The sequence below is a fragment of the Oncorhynchus nerka genome, linkage group LG13 (assembly GCF_034236695.1).
Source record: "Oncorhynchus nerka isolate Pitt River linkage group LG13, Oner_Uvic_2.0, whole genome shotgun sequence".
Classification (NCBI taxonomy): Eukaryota; Metazoa; Chordata; class Actinopteri; order Salmoniformes; family Salmonidae; genus Oncorhynchus; species Oncorhynchus nerka.
Window position 1 is genome coordinate 6,765,402 of NC_088408.1, and position 25,279 is coordinate 6,790,680.

The 25,279-nt window shown below is 44.4% G+C and overlaps 1 protein-coding gene across 1 annotated transcript; it reads right to left on the reverse strand.

Annotated features, from left to right (window-relative positions):
- Positions 1–680: 680 nt before the first annotated feature.
- LOC115119000 (transmembrane emp24 domain-containing protein 10-like) lies at positions 681–13,912 on the reverse strand. The gene is made up of 5 exons (XM_029647733.2): positions 13,684–13,912; positions 12,602–12,722; positions 11,989–12,062; positions 3,051–3,177; positions 681–2,835 (listed from the first exon to the last, which is right to left on the reverse strand). The coding sequence occupies exons 1-5, from the start codon at positions 13,858–13,860 to the stop codon at positions 2,714–2,716; spliced, it is 621 nt and encodes a 206-aa protein (XP_029503593.1). The 5' UTR covers positions 13,861–13,912; the 3' UTR covers positions 681–2,713.
- Between the last annotated feature and the right edge of the window lie 11,367 nt (positions 13,913–25,279).

Genomic DNA, 25,279 nt, shown 5'->3' on the forward strand with positions numbered 1-25,279 from the left:
GGAAAGCGCTTCCGGGTCATTATATTAGTCCAATGCTGATTGGACCAAATGATTATAAACGCACATCTTGCAATATTTTCATAGATTTCATAATTTATTCATAATCATTTTACATTATTAGGTAGACAGTAACAGGTAGACAGTACTCGTGTAACCTTTATAAATTATGTATATTATATCGCTCCATCTTCATCTTATATATATATATATATATATATATATATATATATATATATATGATCCACTTATGAAGACGCCATAATGACAAAGCTGTTTAGAACCAAGCAGGAGCTAGTGAGATCCTGGTGGTGCCTTAGGGAACTCCTCCTCTGTGAAGCGCTTGTGCAGTAACTCAATTCACCCATGCACTCTTTCTAAACAACGCTCTTTGTAGAAACGTTGGCAAAGTCTGCAAAACGCACTCCACTGATACATATTTTAGTTTTGGAAAAAGAAAGCTATATGGAATTAAAATGTTTAAATCGATGAGAACATGCAGAATGTCGGCTAAAACCCACTGCCGGACACTTGGCTTCCTCTCATCACCATATTTGGTAGTGAGTGGAAACGCCAACTGGATTTTTCACATTTACACATCTGGTGAAATATTTGGCTCATTGTTCTGTGATAATGCTGCGTGAATGTCCTTTGGTCATCCCATCACAAAATCTCACGCAACATTTGTTTTGTAAATCCATCCAATATTTTATTGAATTAAAAGCCTAACACAAACCTTTTCCAAATTGATCTCAATCAACATAGAAATCATTGACTGAAAACATAGAAAATGTTCACTGTTAAAAACAAATGGATGTACCCCACATAATTGGTTAATGCAATAGCTTAATAACAGTGACACAAAAAAAAAATAGTTATATCTTTTAACCAACTCCAAACCCTCATGTAAACCAGACCCCATAATTATCTCCGAAAGAATGTTGGATGGATCTTGAAAGCCTGGTCGCAGATCGGTGTGTACTCTTACACTACCTCAATTGCCGTCCTTGTCACACCAAACCTGACAAGGAGTTGCCATGATAGCACAAAGAGTGTGGCACTCAGATCTGGATCTTAAGTGTTGTAATTTTAAATCGATCCCCAAAATCAATGAGCAATAGCCTGGTCCCAGATCTGTTTGTGTTGTCTTGCTTTGTCAACTCCCATTGGCAAACAAACAGATCTGGGACCAGGCTAAAGAAGCAAATCATTTCCCCAGAAATTGCAAAAATAAAATAAAATACACTAGCCTGCTCAAATGGAACACATCCAAGGAAGAGTTAGGATATGTTACTACAAAACTACCACCGATGCAAAGCTGGCATGTAAAATGGCACTACAGTCCTACTATCCTGATAGTGTCTGCCCTTTTTTAAGTAACAAAAGGTTTGACATGCATTTGTGAGTCAGGTTCTAATAGCCAGATTCAAGGGTTCTCAAAAGAGGAAGAGCAATTCATATAGGGAACTACTACTCGACTTAAAACACATTCAGATGGCAATGTAGATGCGGTTATCTTTTGTACATCTTAAAATAAAATAAAAACTTAAGAACTAGCAACAAAGTGTTCTTCTAGAAATGACCTAGTTTTCAAAATTATATTTACCGCGTCCAAAATTACAGCCTAATTCCCTAAATAGTGCACTACTTTTAACCAGGGCCCAATGCACTTTAAATATAGAATAGGGTGCCATTTAAGACAACCAACCATTCATTCCCTGATAACTTATGAAACCCTCTCCCCCAAAAATACCTGCCCTGCGATAGCATTTACAAAATCAAAACAAACTAAATAAAAGACGCTGTCAAATTTAGTTACCAAACACAGTATTCAAATGAATTAACCGACAAAGCACAGAAGTTCCGTGGTTGCCATAGTTTCTCTCTTTTGAGTCATACCACATTCCACCTGCTGTTCAATAAAGGCTTCACTTAAAAAGGGCAACAATATAAAAAGGTACATCTCAAATGGCACCCTATTGCAATACTTTGACCAGAGCCCTATGGGACCTGGTCTAAATGTAGTGCACTATATAGGGAATAGGGTGCCGTTTTTGGCGACGCCCAGCACACTATAGCCTTTAGCTCGCTTGACATGGCCAAGACTTTGTACAACGATATAAAGGGCAATAGACATTCTCTCAAGGGGGCAACCATTCATCCCAACAAAATAAAAATAAACATAACTCCAAATCAAACTGTACACATTAAATGACAATCTGAGAAATGTAAATTAGAAACAACACATGGAACATTCTCGCTCTCTGATGATAAATATGTGTACATTCTACATTTCTACATTAAAATATGTTTTTTTTAAAGAATAATTTCACTCTGCTGAATGAGCCACAGGTGTGTATAGTTTTCAGAGAATAGGCTACCCCTTGATGAGCCACAGGTGTGTATAGTTTTCAGAGAATAGGCTACCCCTTGGTGCCGTCTGACACCACCGAAACTAGTAGAGCTGTTCTGCACAACCCGTTGTTTTGTCATTATTGGATAGGTCCGAAACGGTGCCCTGGTTATTCCCTGTATAATGCACAACTTTTGACTAGAGTCTACGGGCTTTCGGGCAAAAAACTTCAGCCTATGGAGGCTCTGGTCAAAAGTAGCTCACTATACAGGGTGTCATTTTGGACAAAGCCATAGTCCGAGGAGGGTAAAGGTTGATCGGGTAGCATTGGCTGCTCCCCCTGGGTGTAGTGGGGATGCCTCTCTACTCAATCAGCTTCTTTGCCTTGAAGAAGCGTCGCAGGTAGAAGACCTGCCAGGTGGCCAAGCCAATCAGACAACACATAGAGAAGATGCTGAAGTACAGGACGCGTGTGTTAGTGGACTCTGGAAGAAGGAGAACAGAGTTAGAAATACATACATACATACATACATAAGAATAATCACATGTATAACTTGAAATTCTGCATAAAAATATGTATTGATCGGCAAGGGAAGATTTCTCAAAATGGACGGACCGAGAAGTTCACAATCACACACAACACAAGTCCATGTCAGACCAGTAAATGGAACAACTACTATCAAAACTGTGCTCTTCTTACCGTTGGTATCCCTCATCTCCTCCTCCCTCCTCTTCATGTAGGCAAAGTCATTGACGATGGACTCGGATAGGTCCTCCAGTCGCCTTAGCTCCACCTCCAGGGGCTTCAGCTTCTCCACTTTGGCGATCTGAGTGGACGAGAGAGCCGTCAATCAACAACAAAAAAACAATGCAACGCCACAATTCATCCCTTGCCGGTAGGTGTTTATTGGTTTATTGGATTGGATTTCCGTTGGACAGGGATGAACATTTATAAATCAGGAAATTCTACATGGAAGCTTGGACTGTGTTGGACTGTGTCCCAGTTTGTCCAGTAGGTGTCACTCTCGAGCTGTGCAGTAGCAGTGTTCCCAGTAGTTCAACATGAACAGGAACACAATGCAATCTGGTCTGGTATGCAGAACGCTTTACCACTCCCTCTCTCTAGTTTTACAGAATTTCTCTTCCCACAAGCTACAGCTAAAACATATAAACTCAGCAACTGTGTTTTTCAGAGTCAGTAGAAAGGCCTCTTTAGTGTCCTAAGTTTTCATAACTCTGACCTTAATTGCCTACCGTCTGTAAGCTGTTAGTGTCTTATCGACCGTTCCACAGGTGCATGTTCATTAATTGTTTATGGTTCATTGAACAAACATGGGAAACAGTGTTTAAACCCTTTACATTGAAGATCTGTGAAGTTATTTGGATTTTTTTGAATTATCTTTGAAAGACAGGGTCCTGAAAAAGGGACGTTTTTGATGTTGTTGCTGAGTTTATAAAGAAATTGGATCAGGACAATATTGAAACAAATCTGTATTTTGGCTAGGGCAGTTTCAGATATATATACACGAATGGAGGGTGTCAGAAAAACAGGAAAATCACATTTCTCAACCAATTAAATCAAATAAATAACTTTGTACCATTGGAAATGATGTACTTCTGGTTTACCAAAACGCAATGATGTTGACGGTCTAATCGAGGCGTAAGAAAAATAGAGAACAAGTGAAATCAAGCTGACCAGACAGACCAGGTGACCAGACGGACCAGGTGACCAGACGGACCAGCTGACCAGACGGAACAGGTGACCAGACGGACCAGGTGACCAGACGGACCAGGTGACCAGACGGACCAGGTGACCAGACGGACCAGGTGACCAGACAGACCAGGTGACCAGACGGACCAGGTGACCAGACAGACCAGACAGACCAGGTGACCAGACGGACCAGGTGACCAGACAGACCAGACGGACCAGGTGACCAGACGGACCAGGTGACCAGACGGACCAGGTGACCAGACGGACCAGGTGACCAGACAGACCAGACGGACCAGGTGACCAGACGGACCAGGTGACCAGACGGACCAGGTGACCAGACGGACCAGGTGACCAGACGGACCAGGTGACCAGACGGACCAGGTGACCAGACGGACCAGGTGACCAGACAGACCAGACAGACCAGGTGACCAGACAGACCAGACGGACCAGGTGACCAGACGGACCAGGTGACCAGACGGACCAGGTGACCAGACGGACCAGGTGACCAGACGGACCAGGTGACCAGACGGACCAGGTGACCAGACGGACCAGGTGACCAGACGGACCAGGTGACCAGACAGACCAGGTGACCAGACAGACCAGGTGACCAGACGGACCAGGTGACCAGACGGACCAGGTGACCAGACGGACCAGGTGACCAGACGGACCAGGTGACCAGACGGACCAGACAGACGTCACAGTAGCAGGCCATTGCGTTGGTTACAGACAAGACAGGGATTCTAGCCAACTTGCACTTCCTGGTTTCCTTGCCAACAAGGCTCTACTCTAACTCCACACGTTGACGTTACGTAGCCAAGTACGCATGTACTGTACAGTGTTCACCCACATAGGCATGCCCACATTAACACAGACACTGGCCTAGTCCTCCAACCCACGCATGAGCTTCGGGCTCAGTCAGTATGTGTGGGGTGTGGGTAGAGTGGATTATCAATTCACAATACAAGTCAGCAGAACAGTGTATGCAGTGTTTACTCAACGTTTTGTTGTGTTACAGCCTGAATTTAAAATGAATTGTGTCACTGGCCTATACACCATACCCCTTAACGTCAAAGTATAATGTTTTTGGGTTGTTGTTTTTTTCAAACACAGATTCAATCGCAAAGCCCAGGTAGGTTTTCCAATGCCTTGTAAAGAAGGGCTCCTATTGGTAGATGGGTAAAAAGAAAGCATACATTGAATATCCCTTTGAGCATGGTGACGTTATTAATTACACTTTGGATGGTGTATCAATACACCCAGTCACTACAAAGATACAGGCGTCCTTCCTAACTCAGTTGCCGGAGAGGAAGGAAACCGCTCAGGGATTTCACAATGAGGCCAATGGTGACTTTAAAACAGTTACAGAGTTTAATGGCTGTGATAAGAGAGAACTGAGGATGGCTCAACAACATTGTAAGGCCAGCTTCTTCAGGCAGAAGTTTGCATCCTGTAGCTCCAACTCCAAAAAGTTCTGGGACACTGTGAAGTCCATGGAGAACAAGAGCGTCTGCTAAATGACTTAAATGTAAATGTAAGAGCACCTCCTCCCAGCTGCCCACTGCACTGAGGCTAGGTAACACGGTCTCCACCGATAAATCCATGATTATCGAAAACTTCAATAAGCATTTCTCAACGGCTGGCCATGCCTTCCGCCTGGCTACTCCAACCTCGGCCAACAGCTCCGCCCCCCCCGCAGCTCGTCGCCCAAGCCTCTCCAGGTTCTCCTTTACCCAAATCCAGATAGCAGATGTTCTGAAAGAGCTGCAAAACCTGGACCCGTACAAATCAGCTGGGCTTGACAATCTGGACCCTCTATTTCTGAAAATATCCGCCGCCAACCCCTATTACCAGCCTGTTCAACCTCTCTTTCATATCGTCTGAGATCCCCAAGGATTGGAAAGCTGCCGCAGTCATCCCCCTCTTCAAAGGGGGAGACACCCTGGACCCAAACTGTTATAGACCTATATCCATCCTGCCCTGCCTATCTAAGGTCTTCGAAAGCCAAGTCAACAAACAGGTCACTGACCATCTCGAATCCCACCGTACCTTCTCAGCTGTGCAATCTGGTTTCCGAGCCGGTCACGGGTGCACCTCAGCCACACTCAAGGTACTAAACGATATCATAACCGCCATCGATAAAAGACAGTACTGTGCAGCCGTCTTCATTGACCTGGCCAAGGCTTTCGACTATGTCAATCACCATATTCTTATCGGCAAACTCAGTAGCCTCGGTTTTTCGGATGACTGCCTTGCCTGGTTCACCAATTACTTTTGCAGACAGAGTTCAGTGTGTCAAATCGGAGGGCATGCTTTCCGGTCCTCTGGCAGTCTCTATGGGGGTGCCACAGGGTTCAATTCTCGGGCCGACTCTTTTCTCTGTATATATCAATGATGTTGCTCTTGCTGCGGGCGATTCCCTGATCCACCTCTACGCAGACGACACCATTCTATATACTTTCGGCCCGTCATTGGACACTGTGCTATCTAACCTCCAAACGAGCTTCAATGCCATACAGCACTCCTTCCGTGGCCTCCAACTGCTCTTAAACGCTAGTAAAACCAAATGCATGCTTTTCAACCGATCGCTGCCTGCACCCGCATGCCCGACTAGCATCACCACCCTGGATGGTTCCGACCTTGAATATGTGGACATCTATAAGTACCTAGGTGTCTGGCTAGACTGCAAACTCTCCTTCCAGACTCATATCAAACATCTCCAATCGAAAATCAAATCAAGAGTCGGCTTTCTATTCCGCAACAAAGCCTCCTTCACTCACGCCACCAAGCTTACCCTAGTAAAACTGACTATCCTACCGATCCTCGACTTCGGCGATGTCATCTTCAAAATGGCTTCCAACACTCTACTCAGTAAACTGGATGCAGTCTATCACAGTGCCATCCATTTTGTCACTAAAGCACCTTATACCACCCACCACTGCGACTTGTATGCTCTAGTCGGCTGGCCCTCGCTACATATTCGTCGCCAGACCCACTGGCTCCAGGTCATCTACAAGTCCATGCTAGGTAAAGCTCCGCCTTATCTCAGTTCACTGGTCACGATGGCAACACCCATCCGTAGCACGCGCTCCAGCAGGTGTATCTCACTGATCATCCCTAAAGCAAACACCTCATTTGGCCGCCTTTCGTTCCAGTACTCTGCTGCCTGTGACGAACTGCAAAAATCGCTGAACTTCAAACATCAGCTATCTGAGCAGCTAACCGATCGCTGCAGCTGTACATAGTCTTTTGGTAAATAGCCCACCCATTTCCACCTACCTCATTCCCATACTGTTTTTATACTGTTTTTATTTATTTACTTTTCTGCTCTTTTGCACACCAATATCTACCTGTACATGACCATCTGATCATTTATCACTCCAGTGTTAATCTGCAAAATTGTAATTATTCGCCTACCTCCTCATGCCTTTTGCACACAATGTATATAGACTGCCCCTTTTTTCTACTGTGTTATTGACTTGTTAATTGTTTACTCCATGTGTAACTCTGTGTTGTCTGTTCACACTGCTATGCTTTATCTTGGCCAGGTCGCAGTTGCAAATGAGAACTTGTTCTCAACTAGCCTACCTGGTTAAATAAAGGTGAAATAAAAAAATAAAAAATAAATTGTAGTTACACAACAATACTAACCTAAATGACAGAGTGAGAAGAAGGAAGCCTATACAGAATACAAATATTCCAAAACATGCAATAAGGCACTAAAATAATACTGCAAAAAATGTGGCAAAGAAATTACCTTTATGACCTAAATACAAAGTGTTATGTTTGGGGAAAATCTATATTTTCAAACATGGTGGTGGCTGCATCATTTCATGGGTATGCTTGTCATCGTTAAGGGACTAGGGAGTTTTTTAAAGTTTTTTTTTAAGGAATGGAATAGAGCTAAGCACAGGAAAAATCCTAGAGGAAAACTTGGTTCAGTCTGCTTTCCACCAGACACTGGGAGATGAATTCACCTTTCAGCAGGACAATGAACTAAAACACAAAGCCAAATCTACACTGGAGTGGCTACCCAAGAAGACAGTGAATATTCCCGAGTGGCCGACAGGCATCAAATTAAGTATTTTTTTGGTCCACCAGCCATTGTGGGAAGTAGATTATTATTACTTTTAATCTACCAGCCACTCAGATTCTTTTACCAGACAAAATATTTTTGGGGCCACTTAAATTACACCAACAAAACACACAAAAACAGATGGAACATGCTTTGTAATGATCCTAAAACAATAAATGTATTACTAGTAAGAAGTAATGTGGTATATTGTTTAATTTCATCTTTTGTGTCCTGGGTCTTTTAACCCCCCCTAAAAAAAAATCACCTGCCCCTTTAAGGTTACCATGGTAACGTGACTCCAGTCATGTTTGTCCTAGAGGTTGTCCGATTAATTGGAATGGCCGATTTCAAGTTTTCATAACAATCGAAAATCTGTATTTTTTTTATTATTTTTTTACACCTTTATTTAACTAGGCAAGTCAGTTAAGAACACATTCTTATTTTCAATGAGGGCCTAGGAACGAGGCAGAACGACAGATTTTTAACTTGTCAGCTCGGGGGATCAAATCTTGCAACCTTACAGTTAACTAGTCCAACGCTCTAACCACCTGCCTCACGAGGAGCCTGCCTGTTACGCGAATGCAGTAAGCCATGGTAAGTTGCTAGCTAGCATTAAACTTATCTTATAAAAAAACAATCAACCAACGACTGTCGTTGCTCCAATGTGTACTTAACCATAAACATCAATGCCTTTCTTAAAATCAATACACAAGTATATATTTTTAAACCTGCATATTTAGCTAAAAGAAATCAAAGTTAGCAGGCAATATTAACCAGGTGAAATTGTCACTTCTCTTGCGTTCATTGCACACAGAGTCAGGGTATATGCAACAGTTTGGGCCGCCTGGCTCTTTGCGAACTAATTTGCCAGAATTTTACGTAATTATGACATAACATTGAAGGTTGTGCAATTTAACAGGAATATTTAGACTCATGGATCCCACCCGTTAGATAAAATACGGAACGTAATAAACGTTGTTTTCGAGGTGATAGTTTCCGGATTTGACCGAAGGCTCCTATTTCTGAGAGTATGTCTCCTAAGCAGACTCTTCAGTATCATTGTCACTTCAGAGCTGTGTGTGTGTTTTACAGATGGCAGAGAAAAGCAGAGCACCAGTGTGGGACTATTACATGGAATTGGCACCAGGGAAAGCAAGGCGTCTTATTTGTGATAAAGATGTAAGCATGGGGTCAGCAATGGCTAAATCAAAACATACCACCAACCTGTGGAATCACCTTAAGAACACCCATCCAAAAGCCCATAATGTGTATTATATTAAGTTAAAATAAGTGTTCATTCAGTATTGTTGCAATTGTCATTATTACAAAAATGTGTATATATATACATGCATACATACATTTTTAAAATCGGCCGATTAATCGGTATCGGCTTTTTTTGTCCTCCAATAATCGGTATCGGCGTTGAAAAATCAGAATCGGTCGACCTCAAGTTTGTACCTGTGAGATTGAGTCTGACTAGTAGAAACACTGTCTTCTCTTCTCTAGCAGTTGAAACTTAAGCATAGAAAAACAACCTTGCTAGTGAACAAAAAATTATGTAAATAGCCAAGAAACACAAGGACAAAGTCTCACTTTCCTTTCAAGTAAATTAAACACATTTTTATGCCTGTGCGCAGCGCTTCTAAAAACGAATCTTTCACTCAGCTCTTCAGGTGCGCACCGCTCCCAGCCAGACAGTGTTGCAGCATGAGGTGGGATAGGCTGTATAGGATCCCTACTTATTTGACTTTGGTCGATTGACATACCAGCTGTGAAACAAAACAGCGGAAATACATGGAAAACAGCTACCGCAGCATTTATGTTACTATAAATGTGACTATTTTTTATTTTTAATTCTCAAATGCGAGTGAACTGCACGCAAAGTGGAGCCCTCACTTCCCACCAACATGGCTGGTGAAATAGACATCTTAGCCGCTAATGCCAAAAATCTACCCACATTTGGCAGATGTTAATTTTAAGCACTAGTGACCGAGTTACAGTTTTAAACTTAAATCTACTTGAAAATCTACTGCAAGACTTGAAAATGTCTTGTCTAGCAATGATCAACAACCAACTTCTTGACAGAGCTTGAATCATTTGTAATAATGTGCCAAATATTGTACAATCCAGGTGTGCAAAGCTCTTAGATAAGTACCCAGAAAGACTCACAGCTGTAATGGCTACCAAAGGTGATTCTAACATGTTTTGACTCAGGGGTGTGAATACTTATGTAAATGAGGTATTTCTGTATTTACATTCCCCCCCCTCCCAAAAAAAAAAACAATTATAACAATTTCTCATTTTGTCATTATGGGGTATTGTGTGGAGATGGATGAGAATTTTATTTTAATTTAATACATTTTGAATTCCAGCTGTAACAACAAAATAAGTCAATAGGTTTGAATACTTTCTGAAGGGCCAGCACACCATGTTTTAATACAGTGACTATCACCATAACAATCAATGGGAGCCCCATGACACTAACTTTTTTTTTCCCCCTCTTCATTTTTTAGATTGTCTAGTTTTTATTTTGGTGGTTGTTAGTTCTCACTGAAGATGACCTTATAAAATCTATTGTATATCTCCATTGACGTACTGTATATCTGTTTACTTTACATTAGCTAGGTTTACATCCAAATGGACGACAAGATTTTTCACGCGAATATTCTAAAAAAAAAATCTACATTTAAAAACAATGAGCATTTTCCAACCATGCTGTTTCCATTAAACTGACTTGTTGCGGATGAAAAGCTGTGCGTGATGACGTAGTGCATATAAAAACAACTTAGTGATTCAATTTTTTATTTAAACAAGTTTAATGGGTTTCCATCTAGTTTAACTCTACTGCGTTATATAGTGAATGTGCCTACTCTGGTCTTGGCATGTCTGCTCCAGCCAACAGCTTCGCTGATACAGTGAGGATAAACTACCTACAGTGAGGATAAACTACCTACAGTGAGGGTAAACTACCTACAGTCCATGAGATTATTATGGACAAAAGAGCTAGATCATTTTTATTTGTCACAACGGCAGCCAACCATCGATTATCACCAGAATAAGACCCTCGATCATCACCGTGCACTTTCACCAACTTGTGAAATTCATCATCATTTATTTAATCCGTAGTCTACTAAACTGCATGCCTTTCCCCGAGTCGTAGTGGGAGGACCACACACACCACGTCATCACGTAACTCCAAGTTTACTTCAATATTCATTATTATATCAATATTTGCGCATAAAATATGTTTTCACCGACATTTCATTCAGAATTTATTTTACAGACACAAAAAAATACCTTGTCTAGAGTATATATTGTTTTTTCGACATTTGGAATGTTCACAGTGAAATTTGCTGTTTCCATCAGGCCCGTCAGGACAGTGTGCAGAGGGGCTTCTTTGAACAATTTCAACTGTCATTTAACATTTCCTAGACACTGGGCCTCCAAAGCAAATAAGCAATCCCTTAATGGTGCAAGAGTGTACGTGCATTTCAGTTTCACTTTGAAGCGGTACCAGCAGCGGTACCAGCAGCGGTACCAGCGGTATCAGCAGCGGTACCAGCAGCGGTATCAGCAGCGGTATCAGCAGCGGTACCAGCAGCGGTACCAGCAGCGGTACCAGCAGCGGTACCAGCAGCGGTACCAGCAGCGGTACCAGCAGCGGTACCAGCGGTATCAGCAGCGGTACCAGCAGCGGTATCAGCAGCGGTATCAGCAGCGGTACCAGCAGCGGTACCAGCAGCGGTACCAGCAGCAGTACCAGCAGCGCTACCAGCAGCGGTACCAGCAGCGCTACCAGCAGCGGTACCAGCAGCAGTACCAGCAGCAGTACCAGCAGCAGTACCAGCGACTCACCTCTTCATAGTTCTTGGCCTCCACTCCGTGCTTCATGTCCAGATTAAGCAGCTGGTCGGGGATCCTCCCAGTTCCTGGGTGACCGAACAAACACATGATTTACTACATTTACAAGGCATGGATGGCTTTATTCAGCTCATTCAATAACAGCAAGCTATAAAACAAGATGGAAGGACTCCTTCCAGTCACATGGACCGTGTTTGGCAGGACACAATGTTTTGTTTCATTCAAATAGAAATATGTTCCCATTTCTATCTGAAACGTTTAACAGTTTGGGTACTGAATGTGACCCAGCTATAAACCTATCCCGTCCTAATTTATCACCTACTGCTTCATTCACTTATTGGTTGCTGACTGACTGGCCTCCATTAAGTGTTTAAACAGAGTAGTGTTCTCAGAACCCTGACCCAAATTTTGCATGTTTTGGCCAGCTATAGCCTGAAATCCAGAACAGATGGGTACTCAGGCAAATCTGTCAACAAATGACTACTTGTGGAGTAATGCAGTTTGGCGAACAATTAGATTGAACAATGCCTGCTCCCTGCAAACATCTAGGTTAAAGATTACCATCACTTTAAGCACTACAAAATAAATACTATGCACTTTGACTTACCCATGGGCGATTTGCTCTCAAAGCACACTTCAAACATGTCATAATCCTCTGTCGTGAAGGCAAACTTCCCTTTCGTTGCACCTTCCTTTGAGTATAGGATGTGTCCCGACGAGTCTGTGATCTAACGTTAAACACACGTGATATAGTACAACAACATAAAAAGCAGAAAATACAACACGTGTATTGACAGCTGGTGCATGAGTGTTGCAACGGGCAATGTTTATACCCAATGGCGTGTAAATGTAAACTCTCTCTCACACAACATCAACTAACTTTGCCCACGTAGTAGGCAAATTATAGACTTGTAGGATTATGATTTGTATGAGTTTGTCAACGTCTTATTCTAACCATGCATCCACTTTGTTGACATCACCCATTATACTGCATGCTAACATCGCTAGCTAACTTGGTAGCTACACGTTTCACAGAGTGGATGAGGGGAGTTAATAAGACTGACGTGTAACATCCTGAAATGAGTTTTCACCATCTCAACTGGTACTAAACATTGAAATAAAATAATTAAGTTGAAATACCTTTTACGTATTTAACACACTTTGTTTGCAAAAAAAAAAAAAAAAAAAGTACAATTCTGCTATTTCAATTAAAAAACATTTAAAAGCGCAAGAACCAGGAAGGACCTGTCACAGGCCCAACCAGGCTAACATTAGCTATCAGGCTAACATTTAGCTACCAGGCTAACATTTAGTTACCAGGCTAACATTTAGCTATCAGGCTAACATTTAGCTACCAGGCTAACATTTAGTTACCAGGCTAACATTTAGCTACCAGGCTAACATTTAGCTACCAGGCTAACATTTAGCTACCAGGCTAACATTTAGCTACCAGGCTAACATTAGTTAGCAAGATAACAGCAGCTGTCAACAAGATGTTTAGCTAGCCAGCTGTTATAAATAGCAATTTATATGAACACGGTTGCATTTCCACGTATTGTTTTAGAGTCACTTCTCATCAAAAAATGATATGAACAAACTGCGTTTGGGCCTTTCAATGTAAATAACAATTAGTAGCTAGTTAGTTTAGCTTAGCCGTCAGTACCGTTATTGCAACAGCATCAAACTCACCTTCAGGTTGGTCTTTGTGTTGGACTGGTCGCTGATTTCATACTCCCCCGTGACCAGCACGTCTTTGTGGATCTCTTCCCGTAAACATTTCCTTGAATTTACCGGTAAAAAGAATGAAATTGATAATACCGATTCAATGAGAACCGGTAAAAGAAGCAGGGTAGCGAACCGAGCCATGGCTACTAGCCGAAATAAACATGCGCAACAGCTACTGCAGTTTGAGTTGCCTCGGATCTCTCCATAGCGCCGCAACGCAAAGGTGGTCTGTGAGGGACCAAATGGATGGATGTTACCACAGCCACAAAGTCAAAATGGGTTACATCTTAAAAATGTATTCAAGGATGGAGTTATGCATGAGGTTATAAATGTGTTTAAGGGTAGGGTTCATATCAGGGTTAGGTTTAAATCATAGTTTAAAAAGATAACTTGTAGAAATTGGGTTTATGACTTTGTGGCTGTGGTAACTAGTGACAACCGTGGATGGATCGATAGACAGATAGATTACACAATAACCTAACCAGACAGTACATGTTGAATCCTCAACAGCATTATGTAACAGGCCATATCACATTCACAGATACTGGGGTTTTCTGAAGATCCCCAAAACTATTATTATCTTGTCAAGCAGCAGCTGAGAGATGAACGAAGTCGGGAGAATACATCACTCCACTCAGGTTGCTTCTCAAATGGCACCCTATGCTCTATTCAGTGCACTACCCCCGCTTAGTACATCAAACAACCCCTCTGAATGTCACTCTCCCTGACAGTTTTTTCAAGTGCCATTAACCACATTTTTGATGTTATTTAACCACTATTTATTTAGGTTAGTCTCACTGACTGGGATCCAATATATTGCCACAATAGATCTGGATTGGGGCCAATTCCATTTCAATTCCAGACAATTCCGAAAGACAACCAAATTCAAAATGACTAACATTTCCTACTTGAAAATGATTGAAGAAAACTGGAATTTCAGTGTGCTTCCTGAATTGACTGAAATTGAAATGGAATTGAGCCCGAACCTTCAAAAAAAGGCTCATGAACAGATTCCCAAGCCATAAGACTGCTAAACAAGGCTGCTAAATAGTTAACCAAATTGCTACCTGCATTGACTCTATGCACACACACTAGACTACCCACACACTCACACATACTTACACTGACACTCCAACACATACATACACACACACACACACACTCACTGTTGGCACACCGTCACCACACACACACTTCCACATTCATCACATACGCTGCTGCTACTGTCTATTATCTATCCTGTTGCCTAGTCGCTTTACCCCCTACCTATATGTACATGTCTACCTTAATTACCTCGTACCTCGCACATCGGCTCAGTACTGGTAACCCATGTATATAGCCAAGCTATCATTGCTCATTGTGTATTTATTCCTCGTGTAACACATTTTTTTTCTACTATTATTATTTCAATTGTTTTATTGTATTCTGCATTGTTGGGGAAGGGCCTGTAAATAAGCATGTCACTGTTAGTCTACGCCTGTTGTTTACCAAGCATGTGACAATAAACATTTTATTTTGATTTTATTCTTCTGGCAAAATGCGATGTACATGAAACTGATGTGCCATTTCTACCTGAGTCATAGATACATCTACTGACCTGCCTCTATAGAGCCATAGATAAAGCTACTGACCTGCATCTATAGAGCCATAGATAAAGCTACTGACCTGCATCTATAGAGCCATAGATAAAGCTACTGACCTGCATCTATAGAGCCATAGATAAAGCTACTGACCTGCCTCTATAGAGCCATAGATAAATCTACTGACCTGCCTCTATAGAGCCATAGATAAAGCTACTGACCTGCCTCTATAGAGTCATAGATAAATCTACTGACCTGCCTCTATAGAGTCATAGATAAATCTACTGACCTGCCTCTATAGAGCCATAGATAAATCTACTGACCTGCCTCTATAGAGCCATAGATAAATCTACTGACCTGCATCTATAGAGCCATAGATAAAGCTACTGACCTGCATCTATAGAGCCATAGATAAAGCTACTGACCTGCCTCTATAGAGCCATAGATAAAGCTACTGACCTGCCTCTATAGAGCCATAGATAAAGCTACTGACCTGCCTCTATAGAGCCATAGATAAATCTACTGACCTGCCTCTATAGAGTCATAGATAAAGCTACTGACCTGCCTCTATAGAGTCATAGATAAAGCTACTGACCTGCCTCTATAGAGTCATAGATAAAGCTACTGACCTGCATCTATAGAGCCATAGATAAAGCTACTGACCTGACCTGCCTCTATAGACCTGCCTCTATAGAGTCATAGATAAAGCTACTGACCTGCTCTATAGAGTCATAGATAAAGCTACTGACCTGCCTCTATAGAGTCATAGATAAAGCTACTGACCTGCCTCTATAGAGTCATAGATAAATCTACTGACCTGCCTCTATAGAGCCATAGATAAAGCTACTGACCTGCCTCTATAGATTCATAGATACTGACCTGCCTCTATAGAGTCATAGATAAAGCTACTGACCTGCCTCTATAGAGTCATAGATAAAGCTACTGACCTGCCTCTATAGAGTCATAGATAAAGCTACTGACCTGCCTCTATAGAGTCATAGATAAAGCTACTGACCTGCCTCTATAGAGTCATAGATAAAGCTACTGACCTGCCCTATAGAGCCATAGATAAAGCTACTGATGCCTCTATAGAGTCATAGATAAAGCTACTGACCTGCCTCTATAGAGCCATAGATAAAGCTACTGACCTGAGAGCCATAGATAAAGCTACTGACCTGCCTCTATAGAGCCATAGATAAAGCTACTGACCTGCCTCTATAGAGTCATAGATAAATCTACTGACCTGCCTCTATAGAGTCATAGATAAATCTACTGACCTGCCTCTATAGAGCCATAGATAAATCTACTGACCTGCCTCTATAGAGCCATAGATAAATCTACTGACCTGCATCTATAGAGCCATAGATAAAGCTACTGACCTGCATCTATAGAGCCATAGATAAAGCTACTGACCTGCCTCTATAGAGCCATAGATAAAGCTACTGACCTGCCTCTATAGAGCCATAGATAAATACTGACCTGCCTCTATAGAGTCATAGATAAAGCTACTGACCTGCCTCTATAGAGTCATAGATAAAGCTACTGACCTGCCTCTATAGAGTCATAGATAAAGCTACTGACCTGCATCTATAGAGCCATAGATAAAGCTACTGACCTGCCTCTATAGAGCCATAGATAAAGCTACTGACCTGCCTCTATAGAGTCATAGATAAAGCTACTGACCTGCCTCTATAGAGTCATAGATAAAGCTACTGACCTGCCTCTATAGAGTCATAGATAAATCTACTGACCTGCCTCTATAGAGTCATAGATAAATCTACTGACCTGCCTCTATAGAGCCATAGATAAAGCTACTGACCTGCCTCTATAGTCATAGATAAAGCTACTGACCTGCCTCTATAGAGTCATAGATAAAGCTACTGACCTGCCTCTATAGAGTCATAGATAAAGCTACTGACCTGCCTCTATAGAGTCATAGATAAAGCTACTGAGCCTCTATAGAGTCATAGATAAAGCTACTGACCTGCCTCTATAGAGTCATAGATAAAGCTACTGACCTGCCTCTATAGAGCCATAGATAAGCCTGATAGAGTCATAGATAAAGCTACTGACCTGCCTCTATAGAGCCATAGATAAAGCTACTGACCTGCCTCTATAGAGCCATAGATAAAGCTACTGACCTGCCTCTATAGAGCCATAGATAAAGCTACTGACCTGCCTCTATAGAGTCATAGATAAAGCTACTGACCTGCCTCTATAGAGTCATAGATAAATCTACTGACCTGCCTCTATAGAGCCATAGATAAAGCTACTGACCTGCCTCTATAGAGTCATAGATAAAGCTACTGACCTGCCTCTATAGAGTCATAGATAAAGCTACTGACCTGCCTCTATAGAGTCATAGATAAAGCTACTGACCTGCCTCTATAGAGTCATAGATAAAGCTACTGACCTGCCTCTATAGAGTCATAGATAAAGCTACTGACCTGCCTCTATAGAGTCATAGATAAAGCTACTGACCTGCCTCTATAGAGCCATAGATACATTTATATAAATAGTATATGGACCTGGTCTTTATCTGGGAGTGATGATAAGGGTAATAGACCTGTTATGACCTGTTACGACTTGTTACAACCTGTTATGACTGGTTACCGACCTGTTTTGACGTGGTATGACCTTTTACGACCTGTTATAACCTGTAACGACCTGTTATGACATGTTACAACCTTGTTATGACCTGTTAGGACCTGGTATTACCTTGTTATGACCTGTTACGACCTGATATTACCTGTTACAACCTTGTTATGACCTGTTAGGACCTGGTATTACCTGTTAGGACCTGGTATTACCTGTAACGACCTGGTATTACCTGTTACAACCTTGTTATGACCTGTTAGGACCTGGTATTACCGGTTAGGACCTGGTATTACCTGTAACGACCTATTATGACATGTTACGACCTGTTATGACCTGTTATGACCTGTTAGGACCTGGTATTACCTGTTATGACCTGTTATGACCTGTTATGACATGTTATGACCTGTTATGACCTGGTATTACCTGTTAGGACCTGTTAGGACCTGTTATGACCTGTTATGACCTGTTATGACATGTTATGACCTGTTAGGACCTGGTATTACCTGTTAGGACCTGTTAGGACCTGTTATGACCTGTTATGACATGTTATGACCTGTTATGACCTGTTAGGACCTGGTATTACCTGTTATGACCTGTTAGGACCTGGTATTACCTGTTATGACATGTTATGACCTGTTAGGACCTGGTATTACCTGTTATGACATGTTATGACCTGTTAGGACCTGGTATTACCTGTTATGACCTGTTAGGACCTGGTATTACCTGTTATGACCTGTTATGACCTGTTATGACATGTTATGACGACTCTATTTACTGGTTCCATGGCCAATGTCATAATCCAAGCCAGATGTTGAGGATTATGACATCTCTCACAAGTTTCAAGTGTTATTAGTCGTATGTACGGGATGGTATACATTGTCCAACTAAATGCTTACTTGCAGGTTCTTTTTCGACAATGCAACAACAATAAGAAATAATAAAGATAAGAATAGACAGCGGAGTCAATCACCACCTTCCGGAGACACCTGAAACCCCACCTCTTTCAGGAATACCTAGGATAGGATAAAGTAATCCTTCTCACCCCCCTTAAAAGATTTAGATGCACTATTGTAAAGTGGCTGTTCCACTGGATGTCTTAAGGTGAACGCACCAATTTGTAAGTCGCTCTGGATAAGAGCGTCTGCTAAATGACTTAAATGTAATGTAATGTAATAGGAACATGAAGTAAATGACTCAGTAAAATATAATAAACATTTTAGCAATCAGTATAATACAGGAAGGCACAATTTATAGTCCAATATTTACACATGTATTGATGAAGGGGTATGAATCCTTGGCATTAGAATCCTTGGTAGTAGAATCCTTGGTAGTAGAATCATTGGTAGTAGAATCCTTGGCAGTAGAATCCTTGGTAGTAGAATCCTTGGTAGTAGAATCATTGGCAGTAGAATCCTTGGTAGTAGAATCCTTGGTAGTAGAATCCTTGGCAGTAGAATCCTTGGTAGTAGAATCCTTGGTAGTAGAATCATTGGCAGTAGAATCCTTGGTAGTAGAATCCTTGGCAGTAAGAATCCTTTCACCTTTATTTAACAAGGTAGGCCAGTTGAGAACAAGTTGTCATGTATAAATTGTTCAGTATAATACGATTCTGGTAGCAGCAGTTGTGATGTGTGTGTCACACCCTGATCTGTTTCACCTGTCTTTGTGATTGTCTCCACCTCCCCCACCCCCTCCAGGTGTTGCCCATCTTCCCTATTATCCCCTGTGTATTTATACCTGTGTTCTCTGTTTGTCTGTTGCCAGTTCGTTCTTGTTCGTTAAAACCTACCAGTCTTTGTTTCCCTGCTCCTGCCTGTTTTCCTGCTCCTGGTTATCAGTCCTTCCCGGTTTTGAATGTTCTGCCTGCCCTGACCCCGACCCCGACCCTGACCCCGACCCCGACCCTGACCCTGAGACTGCCTGCCGTTTTGTACCTTACCGCACCGTTCTGGATTATTGACCCCTGCCTGCCCTGACCTGTCGTTTGCCCGCCCCTGTTGTTGTAATAAACTCTTGTTACTTCTACACCGTCTGCATCTGGGTCTTATCTAAACGTGATAGTGTGTGTAGCATGAAATGAGTGATTGAGTGTGTGCTAAGGTGCAGAGAATCAGAGCAGGTGGTCAGTCCAGTTCAAGTGTTCAGCAGTCTGATTGCTTGTAGAAAGAAACTGTCTCTGAGCCTGTTGGTGTCAGACCTCATGCTCCGATACAGTCTGCCTGGCAGTAAAGGAGTGAACGGCTGGAGGGTGTGGGGTCCTTGATGATGCTGTGTTCCTTCCTCAGGCACTGTTTCGAGTAGATGTCCTCGATGGGTGCGAACACGTTGCCAGTGATATACTGGGCAGTCTTCAGCACCCTCTGGAGGGCCACGGTCCCAGTAATGTACTGGGCAGTCTTCACCACCCTCTGGAGGGCCACTGTCCCAGTGATATACTGGGCAGTCTTCAGCACCCTCTGGAGGGCCACTGTCCCAGTGATATACTGGGCAGTCTTCAGCACCCTCTGGAGGGCCACGGTCCCAGTAATGTACTGGGCAGTCTTCACCACCCTCTGGAGGGCCACTGTCCCAGTGATGTGCTGGGCAGTCTTCAGCACCCTCTGGAGGGTCACGGTCCCAGTAATGTACTAGGCAGTCTTCAGCACCCTCTGGAGGGCCACTGTCCCAGTGATATACTGGGCAGTCTTCAGCACCCTCTGGAGGGCCACGGTCCCAGTGATATACTGGGCAGTCTTCAGCACCCTCTGGAGGGCCACGGTCCCAGTAATGTACTGGGCAGTCTTCACCACCCTCTGGAGGGCCACTGTCCCAGTGATATACTGGGCAGTCTTCAGCACCCTCTGGAGGGCCACGGTCCCAGTAATGTACTGGGCAGTCTTCAGCACCCTCTGGAGGGCCACGGTCCCAGTGATATACTGGGCAGTCTTCACCACCCTCTGGACGGCCACTGTCCCAGTGATATACTGGGCAGTCTTCAGCACCCTCTGGAGGGCCACGGTCCCAGTAATGTACTGGGCAGTCTTCACCACCCTCTGGAGGGCCACTGTCCCAGTGATATACTGGGCAGTCTTCAGCACCCTCTGGAGGGCCACGGTCCCAGTTATATACTGGGCAGTCTTCAGCACCCTCTGGAGGGTCACGGTCCCAGTAATGTACTGGGCAGTCTTCACCACCCTCTGGAGGGCCACTGTCCCAGTGATATACTGGGCCGTCTTCACCACCCTCTGGAGGGCCACTGTCCCAGTGATATACTGGGCAGTCTTCAGCACCCTCTGGAGGGCCACGGTCCCAGTGATGTACTGGGCAGTCTTCAGCACCCTCTGGAGGGCCACGGTCCCAGTGATGTGCTGGGCAGTCTTCACCACCCTCTGGAGGGCCACGGTCCCAGTGATGTGCTGGGCAGTCTTCACCACCCTCTGGAGGGCCACGGTCCCAGTGATGTGCTGGGCAGTCTTCACCACCCTCTGGAGGGCCACGGTCCCAGTGATGTGCTGGGCAGTCTTCATCACCCTCTGGAGGGCCACGGTCCCAGTGATGTACTGGGCAGTCTTCACCACCCTCTGGAGGGCCACGGTCCCAGTGATGTACTGGGCAGTCTTCACCACCCTCTGGAGGGCCACGGTCCCAGTGATGTACTGGGCAGTCTTCACCACCCTCTGGAGGGCCACGGTCCCAGTGATGTACTGGGCAGTCTTCACCACCCTCTGGAGGGCCACGGTCCCAGTGATGTACTGGGCAGTCTTCACCACCCTCTGGAGGGCCACGGTCCCAGTGATGTGCTGGGCAGTCTTCACCACCCTCTGGAGGGCCACGGTCCCAGTGATGTGCTGGGCAGTCTTCACCACCCTCTGGAGGGCCACGGTCCCAGTGATGTGCTGGGCAGTCTTCACCACCCTCTGGAGGGCCACGGTCCCAGTGATGTGCTGGGCAGTCTTCACCACCCTCTGGAGGGCCACGGTCCCAGTGATGTACTGGGCAGTCTTCACCACCCTCTGGAGGGCCACGGTCCCAGTGATGTACTGGCCAGTCTTCACCACCCTCTGGAGGGCCACGGTCCCAGTGATGTACTGGGCAGTCTTCACCACCCTCTGGAGGGCCACGGTCCCAGTGATGTGCTGGGCAGTCTTCACCACCCTCTGGAGGGCCACGGTCCCAGTGATGTGCTGGGCAGTCTTCACCACCCTCTGGAGGGCCACGGTCCCAGTGATGTACTGGGCAGTCTTCACCACCCTCTGGAGGGCCACGGTCCCAGTGATGTGCTGGGCAGTCTTCACCACCCTCTGGAGGGCCACGGTCCCAGTGATGTACTGGGCAGTCTTCACCACCCTCTGGAGGGCCACGGTCCCAGTGATGTACTGGGCCGTCTCCACCACCCTCTGGAGGGCCTTGAGCAATTCCAGTACCAGGCCGTGACACAACCGGTGAGGACGCTCTCGATTGTGAAGCGGTAGTATTTGGAGAGGATTCTCAAGCAATCCCAGGGTGTTGTCCAGACCCAGGGTGGTGTCCAGACCCAGGGTGATGTCCAGACCCAGGGTGATGTCCAGACCCAGGTTGGTACCCAGACCCAGGGTGATGTCCAGACCCAGGGTGGTCTCCAGACCCAGGGTGATGTCCAGACCCAGGGTGGTCTCCAGACCCAGGGTGATGTCCAGACCCAGGGTTGTGTCCAGACCCAGGGCTTGTTGTCCAGACCCAGGTTGGTACCCAGACCCAGGGTGATGTCCAGAGCCAGGGTGGTCTCCAGACCCAGGGTGATGTCCAGACCCAGGGTTGTGTCCAGACCCAGGGCTTGGTCTCCAGACCCAGGGTGATGTCCAGACCCAGGGTGATGTCCCGACCCAGGGTGGTGTCCAGACCCAGAGTGGTGTCCAGACCCAGGGTGATGTCCAGACCCAGGGCGATGTCCAGACCCAGGGTGGTGTCCAGACCCAGGGCGATGTCCAGACCCAGGGTGGTGTCCAGACCCAGGGTGGTGTCCAGACCCAGGGTGGTGTCCAGACCCAGGGCGATGTCCAGACCCAGGGTGATGTCCAGACCCAGGGCGGTGTCCAGACCCAGGGCGATGTCCAGACCCAGGGCGATGTCCAGACCCAGGGTGGTGTCCAGACCCAGGGTGGTGTCCAGACCCAGGGTGGTGTCCAGACCCAGGGCGATGTCCAGACCCAGGGTGGTGTCCAGACCCAGGGTGGTGTCCAGACACAGGGTGGTGTCCAGACCCAGGGCGATGTCCAGACCCAGGGCTTGGAATCGAGCTTGAAGGGAACAATAGTGTTGAATGCTGAACTGTAGTAAATGAACAGCGTTCTCACATACACTGAGTGTAAAAAACATTGCTCTTTCCATGAGATAGACTGACCAGGTGAATCCAGGTGAAACCTATGATCCCTTATTGATGTCACCTGTTAAATCCACTTCAATCAGTGTAGATCACATATGTCAGAGTCAAGGCCCGCGGGCCACATCCGGCCCGCAAGAAGGTTTTTTACGGCCCCTGGGATGATCTTGATTTATTATTAGAACCGGCCCGCAGCAAGCCGGCAGCCCGCAGATCTTTTACACGCACCAATACTACATTTCCCACAATGCAAAGGTGACGCACCGAGCAGTAGGCTGCTTCATTTCAATATTTATTGGCACATCAGTCGTCAGCATCACAGTAAAATTAACTTTCAGATACCCATCAAAAATGGCAAAACGGAAGGTGGATACTGAGAACCGGGGGTTTCAAACAAGGTGGGAGTCGGAGTATATGTTCACGAAGGTAGCTGGAAAACCTGTGTGTCTTCTGTGTGGAGAAAGTGTGGCGGTACTGAAAGAGTATAATCTGAGACGACATTATGAAACGAAACACGATTACTGACAGAGCCATAAGAAAATATTGCTTTATTTATCTGATCATATTGTAATATATTTGTTAGGTTTTCAGTAGGTTCAATTAGGTTCACTAGACTATATGCGTCATTTAAAAAATTTTCAATGAACATTCGAACAGTCCGGCCCTCGTCTTGTAGCTGATTTTTTTATTTGGCCCTCCGTCCATTTGACTTTGACACCCCTGGTGTAGATGAAGGGGAGGAGACGGGTTTAAGAAGGATTTTTAAGCCTTGAGACAACTGAGGATTGTGTTTGTGTGCCATTCAGAGGGTGAATGGGCAAAACAAAAAATTTAAGTGCCTTTTAACAGGGTATGGTAGTAGGTGCCAGAAGCACCAGTTTGAGTGTGTCAAGAACTGCAATGCTGCTGGGTTTTTCACGCTCAACAGTTTCCCGTGTGTATGAAGAATGGTCCACCACCCAAAGGCCATCCACCCAACTGGACACTACTGTGGGAAGCATTGGAGTCAACATGGGGCCAGCAATCCCTGTGGAACGCTTTTCGACACCTTGTAGAGTCCACGCCCCGACGAATTGAGTCTGTTCTGAGGACAAAAGGAGGGCATGCAACTCAAAACATTAGAAAGCTGTTCCTAATGTTTTGGACACTCAGTGTATGTGTATGTGAGTGGAAGTGTACTCTTCCACTATGAATAGATGGCGGGATGACGCAATATCATGTCTCCACACCCTCCAGATATATTGCCCTCCCTGTCTGAGTCAATGACCTTTATTACTGGAGCTCTTGTACAAACAACTATTATAGACTCCAGTCATTGATACTGTGTATGTCACTCATGATGTCATCTCTCATTGACCCGACTGCGTAACATATAATTGGTATCGTGCATCTGATCCAATTAAAGCAAATGTGTTCGTTAACGGAGATTACTTCAAGGTGCTGTGGATACTGTATTTACCTAGAATGTATTTCAACACCAGATATCAGACTGGTCGTGCGTGGTCATTGTTTAGTGACAGCATGGAAAAGTTTGATTTTATTTAAGCCTATATATAAATATCATCACATGTATTAAATATGATGCAGACATCATCTCCCTTGACAGTGCGTATGAGAAATAGGTAATGCACATTTGTGTCATTATACATTTACATATGAGACATTACCAACGGTGGCCTGTGGAGATTTTTCTCAGTGTGTCTGTCTATTTGATATAATAAGCAAACTGTCATTTTGTGATTGAGTCAGGAAATAAAGAGACAGAGGAGATGTACATATTTTTTTCTTCTTCTTTGATTTCTAAAGAATTCAATTTCCTGACTCCAGGGAGTTAAGAGGTGTCAAAGGATGAGGATGGGTCTACCAATGAAAATGGAGATGGCAGGGAGGCGAACTCAGCTCTCCCCCTCTCCATCATCACTGCACTCAGAATTACATCCAGCCGCTCATTCTCTCTCTCTCTCTCTCTCTCTCTCTCTCTCTCCCTCTCTATACTTCCGCTCTCTACCTCTCCCTCTCCATCCTTCTGCTCCCTCTCTACCTC

Coding starts and splice junctions, on each gene's coding strand:
- LOC115119000 (XM_029647733.2), bottom strand. CDS start 13,860: ATGGCTCGGTTCGCTACCCTGCTTCTTTTACCGGTTCTCATTGAATCG. Junction 12,723..13,683: donor ACACAAAGACCAACCTGAAG/GTGAGTTTGATG, acceptor GTTTAACGTTAG/ATCACAGACTCGTCGGGACA. Junction 2,836..3,050: donor GGAGATGAGGGATACCAACG/GTAAGAAGAGCA, acceptor TCCTTCTTCCAG/AGTCCACTAACACACGCGTC.